The following is a 14,183-nucleotide window of genomic DNA, read 5'->3' as shown; positions in this document are numbered from 1 at the left end:
TGTAAACATGTCTTCCCAAAAAGACTATGAGAATTTTAATGGCAGAGGACAAGTGTATATATATTTTTTTGTCCTCAACACTTGGCACAGTGCCTGGTACTAGAAATAAATTCCATAAATGTTTGCCCAATGAATGATAAAATGAAAGAAAAATGTTTAACATATATTTGCTAAGAGTTAGAAATTTTTGAAATGAAAAAAATTTTTTCAATATGTATCTGTTGACTTACTACTCAAGATAAAGATTTTTGTTCATCACTGTTGTAAGAGAAAAGATTAACCATTTTAGGTAATCACTTAACATGTAAGAGCCAGGATTTCATTCATAAAATGGGAAAATAAACATCTGCCATTCCTACTTCATGAAATTGTCTTAAGAATCAATGAATATATATAATGATATTTTGTAAGTTACAAAGCAATATATACTACTGTACCTATTATCAACCTCTCCTGCATCACAATCATAAATACTAGAAAAGTACAACTTGACAACTTGACTGCATCCCATTTTTATTAGTAAAAGTACCAACTGTACCTTTGGAAACATAGTTTTAATAAGAAAGGAAATAAGTTATGAAACTTATCACTGAAGAAGGATTTATCCTTCTTGTTTTGTTTTTGTTGGCAGGGGGAGAATGTACATAGTTTTGGTCAAAATTTTAAAATTAAAAGAAGTAAAATAGTAAGCGTAATTAAAATAGCCTAAAAAAGAAAAAGACCAATCTCACTTATTAGTATGGACGCAAAAATCATAAATAAAAACTAGAAAACAGAATAGAACCAATTTATATGTGTCTACAAAAATATGTTTGTGTACGTATGTATGTGAGTGTGTGTGTACGTATCATTTTGTACTGACCAAGTGGGACTGTTTTCCCAGGAACACAAAATGATTCAATATTAGGAAAATAATGATAACACTGATATATCTCAGAATGAAGATTATGCTAATCTCCACAAATATGAAAAATGCATTTGATAAAATGCAATATCATTTTGTTACTCAGAAAACCACTCACAGAAAATTTAAATCGATACTAATCCATTAATGTGATAAAATGTCCTAAAACCAGCATTTTACTTAGTGGAAAAAAGTAAAGTCATTCATATAAAGGTCTGAAACAAAATTACTTGGAATCAGACAGAGAAAATTACTAAAGATGTAAGAGCAGAAAAAAAGGTAAAAATATCTATTTTTGCATATATACCAAGAAAAGGTAAGAGATACGACAGTAAAATGCAAAAAATAAGATAATAAGATACAAATATAAAAATCAGTAACTTTCATATATATCTTCAAACAACTAGAAGATATAATGCAAGAGAAAAATCACACTTTTAATAACAACATTAAAATACTTAGGAATAAATAAGAAATACAAAAACTTAAAAGCATTTCTAAATAGCCCAAGATGTCAATTATCTCCAAATTAATACATACATTTAACATTAGCCCAATAAAATCAAGCATGAAAGGTGTGGAACAAACTTTAATACAAAGTGCTAAGGCAAAGGGGGTGCCTGGGTGGCTCAGTCAGTTGAGCATCCGACTTCGGCTCAAGTCATGATCTCAAGGTTCATGAGTTTGAGCCCTGCGTCAGGCTCTGTGCTGACAGCTCAGAGCCTACACCCTGCTTCAGAATCTGTGTCTTCCTCTCTCTGCTCCTCCCCCTCTCACACTCTGCCACCCCCCCCAGCTCCGCCCTCTCTCTGTCTCTCTCTCAAAAATAAACATTTAAAAAAAATTTTTTTTAAGAATAAGGCAGAGAATCCAAACTGTAAAGACCATACACTATATGATTCCAACTATATGACATTCTGAAAAAGGCAAAACTTAGGGGTACTATAAAAATATAAGTGGTTGCCAAAGGTTAGTGAGTAAAAAGGGATGAAAAGGCAAAACACACAGGATTTTTAGGGCAGTAAAGCTACTCCATATGATACTGTAATGGTGAATACATGTCTTTATACAATTGTCAAAATCCACAGAATATACAACACAAATGGAACACACCAATGCAAGATGTTCTTAACATGGGAAACTGGGGAATAGAGTAAAGAGGTATATGGGAACTCTGTACTTTTTACTCATTTCTGCTGTGACCCTAAAACTGCTCTAAAAATAAAGCTTATTAGTTATTTTAAAGTTAGGAAGTATATTGCTGACACAACCAGAGGTACTCTGATTACACACTATGTAAGAAATGTTACTGGAGGGGCACCTGGGTGGCTCAGTCAGTTAAGCGTCCAACTTCGGCTCAGGTGATGATCTCACATTTCCTGAGTTCAAGCCCCACATCAGACTCTGTGCTGACAGCTCAGAAACTGGAGCCTACTTCGGATTCTGTGTCTCCCTCTCTCTCTGTCCCTCCTCAGCTTGCACTCTGGCTCTCTCTCTCTCTCTCAAAAATAAACAAACATTACAAAAAAATTGTTTTAATGTTATTGTAACATATTTAATTTCTTAAAAAGTATTATATAGGAAAATGTGGCTGTGATTCCTATGTGGGGTCAAATTATATGCCCAACTTACTCAAAAACAATTTTAAAAAATAAATGTATGCATAACACACTGAGATAAAACAAATGCAGCAAATTGTTGATAATTAATAAATCTACATTAAGGATATGTAAGTGCTAATGACAAAGAATGAAATCATGCCATTTGCAGCAACGTAGATGGAACTGGAAGGTATTATGCTGAGTGAAAGAAGTAAGTCAGAGAATGACAGGTATCATATGTTTTCACTCATATGTGGATCTTGAGAAACCTAACAGAAGACCATGGGGGAAGGGAAGGGGAAAAAAATATTACAAACACAGAGGGAGGGAGGCACACCACAAGAGACTCTAAAATACAGAGAACAAACTGAGGGTGGGTGGGGAGGTGGGGGAGAGGGGAAAATGGGTGATGGGCATTGAGGAGGGCACTTGGGATGAGCACTGGGTGCTGTAAGTAAGCCAATTTGACAATAAGTTATATATTTTTTTTAAAAAAGGTATATAAGCGCTACACTATTCTTTGAACTTTTCTCAGGCTTGAACTTTTCCGAAACAAAAAAAAGTTTAGAAGAAAAAACTTAGTAGACACCAGTTTCACTATGCTCATTAAGAGTAAATGAATAATCTACGGATTATGAAGAGACAATGGTAAAAATACAAACATACTCCAAAGCCTATTACTGCTACTTACCCAAGTACAGTGCCAGTTTCTTGGTAATTTACTTGAATAAACTTGCCAAAACGACTTGAATTGTTATTATGAGCTGTCTTTGCATTTCCAAAGGCCTGTCAAAATAAATAGTTCTTGTTAATTTCATTTCAAAAATGGAAAATCTTACTTAGGTCAGCTCAAAGATACAAAATGCAAGAGACAGTAGAAAAGCAATTTTCTTTAACTTCAGACTCCTATGGTTTAGGTAAAGTAAAAGAGAAAAACTAATAGTTGAAATAAAACCAAGTAGGAAGAGTGGCACCTGGGTGGCTCAGTTGGTTAAGCGTCCAACTGCAGCTCAGGTCATGTCTCACGGTTTACAAGTTTGAGTCCCATGTCAGACTCTGTGCTGACAGCCTGGAGCCTGCTTCACATTCTATGTCTCCCTCTCTTTCTGCCCCTCCCCTATTCACGCTCTGTCTCTCAAAAATAAATACATGTTGAAAAAAATTTTTGAAAAAACAAGTATTTTATGCTTTTCAGTAAAATAAATCTTAATTAGGTGTGCCTGGGTGGCTCAGTCGGTTAATTGTCAGACTTTGACTCAGACGGTCCAAGAGTTTGAGCCCTACATCAGCCTCTGTGCTGATAACCTGGAACCTGCTTCAAATTCTGTCTCCCTCTCTCTCTACCCCTCCCCAGCTCATGCTCTCTCAAAAATAAATATTTTTTTTAAAAGTTTAATAAATTTTAATTATAAAGATTTAACACTCCTTAAAATTAACTTTTACATCCCAGAGCCAGCAAACTTTCTTACTATATTTCAATATATAATTTTTTAGATCTTACTAAATTAAATAACAAGGAGATAGAAGCAGAATAATTACATCAAAATAATTACAACTTTAGGGGTGCCTAGATTGCTCGATCGGTTAAGTGGCCACTCTTGATTTCAGTTCAGATCATCATCTCATGGTTCATGAGATAGAGCCCTATGCTGGGCTCTGAGCTCAGAGGCAGCACAAAGCCTGCTTGGGATTCTCTCTCTGCCTCTCTCTCTTTGCCCCTCCCCTGCTCACGTGTGTTCTCTCTCTCAAAATAAATAAACATTTAAAAAAAATAATCGAAATTTTGGAATAGTATAAATGAAATAAGGTTTCACTACATAATGTATTGCACTTTATTACATCAACTTAAAATAAAGTTATAGTACTATTTATAAAAGAATATATTGTTACCAAAGTATACACAATGCAGTGAATATTACCCAGCAATAAAGATGATACATCAACACTGATGAATATCAAAACATTACGCCACATAGAAGAAATCAGACTCAAGAGTACATATTGTAATATGAAATTTTAGAAAAGGCAAAACAGTAATGGGAAGAAGATCAGAGTTGTCTGGGAATGAGGGTGTGGTTAGGCAATGTCTACAAAAGGGCACAAGGAGTAATGAAAATATTCTACAGCTTCATTGTGTAATAATGATGGTTACGTTAAGTGTATACACATTTATCAAAAATCACTGAAGTATAAATTTTAAATGGCTACATTTTATTCTAAGTTACATCCCAATAAAATTTATTAAAATTTATATTTAAAAGAAATAATCCCCAGTTCAATTCACATATTCAACAACTTGAATGAATCTTTAAGACATAATGCTGAATGAGAGAAGCTAGTCCCAAAACTGTACTTAGTGTGTGATTCCATTTCTGTGACATTTTCAAAACAACAACAACAGGGGACACGTAGTCTTCACGGATTATGGGAGTATTGGAGGGAAGTCAGAGGGTTTGAAGATAAAGAATAGTGTGAGGGAGTTTCAAGAGGTAATGGGTACTCAGATTGTATACAGATGGTTACAAAAATTAACAGGTTTTAAAATTCATACAATTTTACTATAAGGTTATTCTTTTAATTTTAAAGGCCAAAGAAAGACAATTTCTGACATCTAAATCTGAAAATACTCATCATAGGCCAAACCACATTAAAAGGAACATTAAAGGAAGTCCTTAATGCAAAAGGAAAATATCATATTCAAATATGGATCAACATATGGAAGGAATGGAGAACAGCAGAAATGGTAACCAGAAAGGTAAATATAGAAAGAATTTTTTATTACTTAAATCTCCTGAAAAGATCATTGAAAGTAAGGTCAGAGAAATGATAAAGATCTCTGAAAATTCTCTTTTTCATATGAGAAATAAAACCAAAAAAATTATCCAAATCAACTTTTTGACAACTCTAGAAATTAACCAAAGGCTTGCAATAATCCTTTGAGGGGAAAACAGATGAATCTCAGTAAGAAAAAAGGCATTGTGGCATTTTAACTTAGCCAATTACCATCTCCCTCTCCCTAGCTCCATGCTGAAGAGAAAAGCAATCCCCTATAATTACAGTCTGTTTCAAAGGCAGCCTAAAAGCCATTGAAGGATCAAAACAGGATTATAGCCAAAGCCCCATCCCACAAGTAACTGTCAGAGTTTGAGCTACATGGTATTTCACTGGAAAACCTCACTCAAAGGGTTATCTTTACTTGAAATGACTTGGAAAGCACTCACAAGGAACAGCCTTTTCACCCATGTATATTTGTTAAAATCGATCAGAGGCAATTGATTAGAACACTGCAACTGCCTAAGGTACAAATAGGAGAATGGGGCAAAAAATGAGGTAACCAAACAACTTAAGAACTTCACACACACACACACACACACACACACAAACTGGAAACCTTATTGCTTCAGGACATTTTTTTAAAATCTTTGTCCAATTATTACCTGACCACTAAGCTAAATGAAGAGAGAATGTAAAGCCCTCACAGAAAAAAAGAACAGACCTCACAGACTAATTTCAAAGAAGTCATGTACAACCAAACAGCAATAACAAAACAACCACCACAAATCCTGGGAGGAGGTAAATACCTCATTTCCAAAACTGCCACATTGTATTAATAAAAATGCCCACTTTTCACCAAAACATTATAAGACATGCAAAAAAGAAAGAAAGTAGGGACACAAAAAAATTTTATAAACACAATAACCAGAAATTGTCTCTGAAAAAGCCCAGATGTTGGACCTCCAAAGCCAAAACTTTACATCACTATTTTAAATATTTTCAAACAATTATAGGAAAATATGACAAAGATGCCTTAACAGTAGAGAATATTAGTGAAGGCAGAGAAACTATAAAAATTCCAGTACTGAAAAGTAATTAAGATAAAAAATGCACTGAAGAGGCTCAAGTAGAGATATGAACAAGTAGAAGAAATCACAAAACTTGAACACTGATCAATTGAGATGATACCTAAGGAATAGTAGGGGGGAGATAAACAAGAAATGAACAGAGTGAGCTTCAGACACGGGTGGATCACCACCATACATGCCAATATATGTATATAATGGGAACACCAGAAGGAGAGGATAGAGAGGAAAACACAGAATCAATATTTTAACAATGAATAGCCCAAAACTTCCAAAATTTCATGAAAAACACTAATCTATATATCTAACAACCTTCACAAATTCAAAGTATGAAGAATAAGTACTTAGACAAATAATGATCAAACTGTTGAAAGACAAAAAGTGTTTCTTAAAAGCAGTGAGAGAGATGTAACACATACCATATATAGGTTCCTCAATAAGCATAACATCGAATTTCTCCAAATAAAACATCAAGAATAGAAGAGAGTGGAGCTATATATTCAAAGCACTGAGACAAGCCGGTCAACCAAGAATTCTGTGTCCCATAAAACCGTCTTTAAAAATTAAAGGAGAAATTGAGATATTTAAATGAACAAAAACCAAAAGAATCCATTAGGCAGCAAATGGTCCTTACAAAGCAATACTAAATGAAGTAATATAAGCTGAAATGAAAGGACACTTAATAAAGCAAATCTATATGAAGAAAAAAAGAACACATGTTGGTAGTAATCCAAACTGAATTGTTATGTTAATTGGAATGCTCATGAATACTGCTAAAACAAACAAACAAGAGATAACAAAATTAAAATGGTATGCTAGAAAATATCTCCTTAACATAACAGAAGATAATAATGGAAGAATACAAGAACATTAAAAAAATTATTAAAAATCAAATGGCAGACACAAATCCTACATTAGTAATTACATTAACTGTAAATGGCTTAAACATTCCAGTCAAAAAGCAAGTAACTGGCAGAAAAGATGTTTTTTTTTTAAATGATCCAACTCCATGCTTTCCCCAAGAGACATACTTCAGGTGCAAAGACACAAACAGGTTCAAAGTAGATCTGTATCTACTTTAAAAATTCAAACTTTGTTTAAAACTTTACTGCAGGGTACCTGAATGGTTCAGTAAGTTGAATTTCCAATATATCCGAGGATTGTGGGATCAAGACCCGCATGGAGCCCTATGCGGAGTGTGGAGCCTGCTTACGATTCTTTCTCTTGCTCCCTTTGTCCCCCTTCCCTGCTCTCTCTCTCTAAATAGATAATTACATACATACATAAATACATAAAACTTTCCTACAAAGAAAACACCAGGCCTGGATTCCATCATATCAATCCTAACACTGATAGTACGAGGAAAAAAGAAGTTCTACACAAACTCTTCCAAAAATATAAAGCATCCCAATTCATTCCCATATGGCCAGAATTATCCTGATTTAAAAAAAAAAAAAAGCATTAAAGAAAACAATATTTCTCATGACCACATATCAGTAATTCTAAACAAAATTTTAGCAAACCAAATCCAGCAATACATTAAAGGATAATGTATCATGACAATTGGTGTTTATCCCCAGAATGCCAAAATGGTTTACCAATCAAAAATCCATCAATATACAAAAAGAACAAATACTGCTAAAATGTCAACACTACCCAAAGCAATCTACATATTCAATGCAATACCTATCAAAATAACACCAGCATTCTTCACAGAGCTAGAACAAACAATCCTAAAACTTGTATGGAACCAAAAAAGACCCCAAATAGCCAAAGCAATCTTGAAAAAGAAAACCAAAGCAGGAGGCATCACAACCCCAGACTTCAAGCTGTATTACAAAGCTGTAATCATCAAGACAGTGTGTTACTGGCACAAAAACAGACACTCAGATCACTGGAAGAGAACAGAGAACCCAGAAATGGACCCACAAACATATGGCCAACTAATCTTTGACAAAGCAGGAAAGAATATCCAATGGAATAAAGACAGTCTCTTCAGCAAATGGTGCTGGGAAAACTGGACAGTGACATGCAGAAGAATGAACCTGGACCACTTTCTTACACCATACACAAAAATAAACTCAAAATGGATCAAAGGCCTAAACATTAGACAGGAAGCCATCAAAATCCTTGAGGAGAAAGCAGGCAGAAACCTCTTTGTGGCCGCAACAACTTCTTACTCAACACGTCTCCACAGGCAAGGGAAACAAAAGCAAAAATGAACTACTGGGACCTTATCAACATAAAAAGCTTCTGCACAGTGAAGGAAACAATCAGCAAAACTAAAAGGCAACCGACAGAATGGGAGAAGATATTTGCAAACGACATATCAGATAAAGGGTTAGTAACCAACATCTATAAAGAACTTATCAAACTCAACACCCAAAAAACAAAAATCCAGTGAAGAAATTGGCAAAAGACAGGACTAGACACACTTCTCCAAAGAAGACATCCAGATGGCCAACCGACACATGAAAAAATGCTCAACATCACTCATCATCAGGGAAATACAAATCAAAACCACAATGAGATACCACCTCACACCTGTCAGAATGGCTAACATTAACACATCAGGCAACAACAGATGTTGGCGAGGATGCGGAGAAAGAGGATCTCTTTTGCACTGCTGGTGGGAATGCAAACCGGTGCAGCCACTCTGGAAAACAGTATGGAGGTTCCTCAAAAAATTAAAAATAGAACTACCCTATGACCCAGCAATTGCACTACTAGGTATTTATCCAAGGGATACAGGTGTGCTGTTTCAAAGGGACACAGGCACCCCCATGTTTATAGCAGCACTATCGACAATAGCCAAAGTATGGAAAGAGCCCAAGTGCACACTGACTGATGAATGGATAAAGATGTGGTATATATATACAATGGAGTATTACTCAGCAATCAAAAAGAATGAAATCTTGCCATTTGCAACTACGTGGATAGAACTAGAGAGTATTGTGCTAAGCAAAATCAGAGAAAGACAAACATCATATGACTTCACTCATATGAGGACTTTAAGATACAAAACAGATGAACATAAGGGAAGGGAAGCAAAAATAATATAAAAACAAGGAGGGGGCAAAACATAAGAGACTCATAAATATGGAGAACAAACTGAGGGTTGCTGGAGGGGTTGTGGAAGGGGGGATGGGCTAAATGGGTAAGGGACATTAAGGAATCTACCCCTGAAATCATTGTTGCACTATATGCTAACTAACTTGGATATAAATTTTAAAAAATAAATTAAATTTAAAAAATCCATCAATATAATTTACCATATTAACAAACTATTCTTTTTTAAACCATATGACCATCTCAAATAGACACAGAAAAAGCATTTGACAAAATCCAACCTTTCCTGATAAAAACTCTAAACAAAGTAAGAATGAAAGGGAATGGACCTCAATCTAATAAAGAACATCTACACAAAACCAACAGCTATCACCACACTTAATGTTTAAGGCTAAATGCTTTCCCCCAAGACAAGAATGTTACTTTCACCGCATCTCTTCATACTGGAGTAACTAGTGAAATCTGCAGGAAAAAAAATTCCAACTGGAAGAAAGTAAATAAAACTGCCTTTTCACAAATATGACTTCTTATATGGATAATCCAATAAAAATTTAAAAAAATTGAAATTAATATTTGTACCTAGCCAGCTTGTACAATACAAGATCAAAGTACCAATTTCAACTGTATCCCTATATACTAGGAAATAACAATTGAAAAATGTTAAATACTGTTTATAAAAGCATCAATAAATACTGACAAATATATCTTACTATACATGTTCAAGCCCTATACATTAAAAACAACAGAATATTGCTCAGAGAAATTAAAGATGATCTTCATAAGTAGAGAAATAAACTTGTTCATGGGTCAGATGACTTAATATTGTTACCATATCACTTCTCTAAAAATTAAACTATAGATTTAACACTATCCCAAAGTCCCAAAAAACTTTTATAGAAAAACTGACCATTTAGTTCTAAAATTCATATGGAAATGCAAAGGCCTCGAATATCCAAAATAAGCAAAAGAAGGATTAATACTACCTAATTTCAAAATTATTATAAAGCTGCATAATGAAAGTAGCATGGCATTGTCATGAAGAAAAACGAATCAACAGGAGACAGAATGCTGAAATAAACCCACATATATATGTACAATTTTTTTGACAAAGACACAAAGGCAAACGAGGTAAAGGAAAAATAGTCTTTCAACAAAAAATAGTTTTGAAACAATTACTCATAGGAAAACACTGGATCCATATACAAAATAAACTCAAAATTAATCATAGACCTGAATGCAAAACTGAAACTACAAAACTAATGAAAAAACAAAACAAAACATAGAACACTTTTGCAACCATGGTTTAGTCAAAGTTTTCTTAAATATGACACCAAAAACACAATCCATAAGAGAAAAAAAATGGTTAAACTGGATTTCATCAAAATTTAAAATTCTGCTCTTCAAAAGGTACTACTGAGAGATGGTTGTATTTGAGAGAAATTTCACCAAGGAGGTTAAAGATCTGTACAATGAAAACCAAAAGGCATTAATGACAAAAACTGACGACACAAATAAATTGAAATACATTATGTGCTCACGGAAGAATTCACATTGTTAAAATGTCCTCGCTACCCCAAAGCAATCTACAAATATTTATAAGTGCCTGATGAATACCATTTCTTAAAATTAGGGATACCTAGGTGGCTCAGTTGGTTGAGCATCAGACTCTTGACTTCAGTTTGGGTCATGATACGGGGATCATTGGATAGAGCCCCACATCAGGCTCTGCACTGAGGAACTTGCTTGAAATTCTCTCTCTCCCTATGCCCTTCTCTCTCTCTCTCTCTCTCTCTCTCAAGAATAAACATTAAAAAAAACTTTTTAAATCAATAAAACCAAGAGCTGGTTCTTGAGACAGAGAAAGAGAGAAAGGGAGAGAAATATATAGCAACACAGGCCTAACTCAAGAAACAAGAAAAAGCTCAAACAATCTACATTAACAACTAAAGGAACCAGGAAAAAAAAAAAAAAAAAAAAACAAATAAAGCCCAAGGTAAATAGAAGGAAGGAAATTATTAAGACCAGAGCAGAAATGAATGACATTAAGACTAAAAACAGCAATAGAAAAAAAATCAGTAGGGGCGCCTGAGGGACTCAGTCGGTTAAGCATCACGTCATGATCTCATGGTTTGTGAGTTCGAGCCCCACGTCAGGCTCTGTGCTGACAGCTCAGAGCTTGGAGATTGCTTCAAACTCTGTGTCTCTGTCTCTCTCTGTCCCTCCCCTGCTTGTGCTGTCTCCCTCTCTCTCAAAAATAAATAAACATTAAAAAAAAATTTTTAATCAATAAAACCAAGAGCAGGTTCTTTGAAAAGGTAAACAAAATTGAAAAACACTTAGCCAGACTCATCAAGAAAAAAAGAGGAAGGACCCAAATAAGTAATAGCAGAAATGAAAGAGAAGTAACAACTATCACAGAAATGTAAGGAATTATAAGAGAATACTACAAAAAATTATATACTAACAAGCTAGACAGCCTAGAAGTCTATAAATTACTAGAAACATATAATCTTCCAAAATTGAACAAAAGAGAAATAGAAAATCTAAGGTCAATTACAAGTAAATCAGTAATCAAAAAACTACCAAAAAATAAAAGTCCAGGACAGATTCACAGACGAATTTTACCAAACATTTAGAAAAGAGTTAATACCTATTCTCATCAAACTATACCAAAAAATACAAGAGGAAGGAAAGCTTCCAAATAAATTCACAAGGCCAGCATTACTCTGATGATAAAAATCAAAAAACAACACACACACACACACACACACACACGCACACACACACACCCCTACAGGCCAATATCCTTGATAAACATAGATGCAAAATTCCTCAACAAAATATTAGCAAACCACATACAACAATACATTAAAAAGATCATTCACCACAATCAAGTAAGACTTACTCCATGGATGTAAGAATGGCTCAAGATTTGCAAATCGATGTGATACACAGCATCAACAAAACAAAGGATAAAAATCATATCATCATCTCAATAGGTACAGAAAACAAAACCCATTTGACAAAATTTAAATTCCACTCATGGTAAAAACTCTCAACAAAGTGGGGTTAGAGAGCACATACATCTATATAAGAAAGACTATATATATGAAAAACCCACAGCTAACATCACACTCAATGGTGAAACAAAGAGCTTTTCCTCTAAGATCAGGAACAAGACAAATATGTCCACTCTTGCCACTTTTATTCAACACAGTACTCAAAGTCCTGTCCACAACAATCAGACAAGAAAAAGAAGAGGCACCACACTGGTAAAGAAGTTACACTATCGCTATTTGCAGATGACATGATACTACACATAGAAAATCCTAAAGACTCCACCAAAAAGCAATTCGAAATAATAAATGAATTTGGGGGGCGCCTGGGTGGCGCAGTCGGTTAAGCGTCCGACTTCAGCCAGGTCACGATCTCGCGGTCCGTGAGTTCGAGCCCCGCGTCAGGCTCTGGGCTGATGGCTCAGAGCCTGGAGCCTGTTTCCGATTCTGTGTCTCCCTCTCTCTCTGCCCCTCCCCCGTTCATGCTCTGTCTCTCTCTGTCCCAAAAATAAACGTTGAAAAAAAAAATTTTTTTTTTAAAATAAAAATAAAAAAATAAATGAATTTGGTAAAGATGCATGATACAAAGTTAATATTCAGAAATTGGTAGCATTTCTATACACTAATAACAGAGCAGCACATAGAGAAATTAAGAAAACAAGACCATTTACTAGTGCACCAAAAAGAATAATAAAGTACCTAAGAATAAACTTAACCAAAGAAGTGAAAGACCTATACTCAAAAACTACAAAATAACTGATTGAAGAAACTGAAGATGACACAAACAAATGGAAAGATATTCCAGGCTCATGGATTGGAAGAATTCATATTGTTGAAATGTCTATACTACCCAAAGCAATCTATACATTCAATGCAATCTCTATCAAAATACCAACAGGATTTTTTTTTAAACCTAGAACAAATACTAGTAAAATCTCTTCAGAATCAAAAAAGACCTGGAATAACCAAAGCAATCTTGACAAAGAAAAACAAAGCTAGAGGTATCACAATTCCACATTCCAAGATATACTACTAAGGTGTAATAATCAAAACAGTACAGTACTGGCACAAAAACAGACACACAGATCAATGGCACAGAATAGAGCACCGAGAAATAAACCATTTATATGGTCAATTAATCTACGACAAAGGAAGCAAGAACATATAATGAGAGACATTCTCTTCAATAAATAGTGCTGGAAAAACTGGACAGCTACATGCAGAAGAATGAAATTGAACCACCTTGTAACACCATACACAAAAATAGACTCAAATTGAATTAAACCTAAATGTGACACCTGAAACCATAAAAATCCTAAAATAGAACACAAGTAGTAATTTCTCTGGCATCAGCCAAAGTGACATTTTTCTAGATATGTCTCATAAAGCAAGGAAAACAAAAGCAAAAATAAGCAATTGGGACCACACCAATAAAAAAAATTTTTTTTTTCAAAGCTTTTGTACAGTGAAGGAAACCAACAACAAACAAAAAGACAACCTACTGAGAGGGAGAAAATTTCTGCAAATAATATATCAATAAGGTAATATCTAAAATATATTTAAAAATATATATATATAACTCAACACACACAAAAAAAGCCAAAAATAAAATTAAAATGGGCAGAGGACCCATTTTATTTATCCAAAGAAGACATACAAATGGCCATGAAAAGATGCTCAACATCAGTCATCA

The 14,183-nt window shown here is 34.4% G+C and overlaps 1 protein-coding gene across 1 annotated transcript in view; it reads right to left on the bottom strand.

Moving 5' to 3' along the window:
- Nucleotides 1–14,183, bottom strand: part of MYO9A (myosin IXA) — a 253,196-nt gene that overhangs the window by 224,437 nt on the left and 14,576 nt on the right. The window contains exon 3 of the mRNA XM_047074849.1: nucleotides 3,197–3,291. Coding sequence (XP_046930805.1) covers nucleotides 3,197–3,291 — 95 coding nt within the window. The remainder of the gene's footprint in view (nucleotides 1–3,196; nucleotides 3,292–14,183) is intronic.

Source organism: Lynx rufus, unplaced genomic scaffold, assembly GCF_022079265.1.
Source record: "Lynx rufus isolate CCGP_SWC_20201006 ecotype Redwood Valley unplaced genomic scaffold, mLynRuf1.p SCAF_13, whole genome shotgun sequence".
Taxonomy (NCBI): Eukaryota; Metazoa; Chordata; class Mammalia; order Carnivora; family Felidae; genus Lynx; species Lynx rufus.
This window is presented reverse-complemented; position numbering and strand designations above follow the sequence as displayed.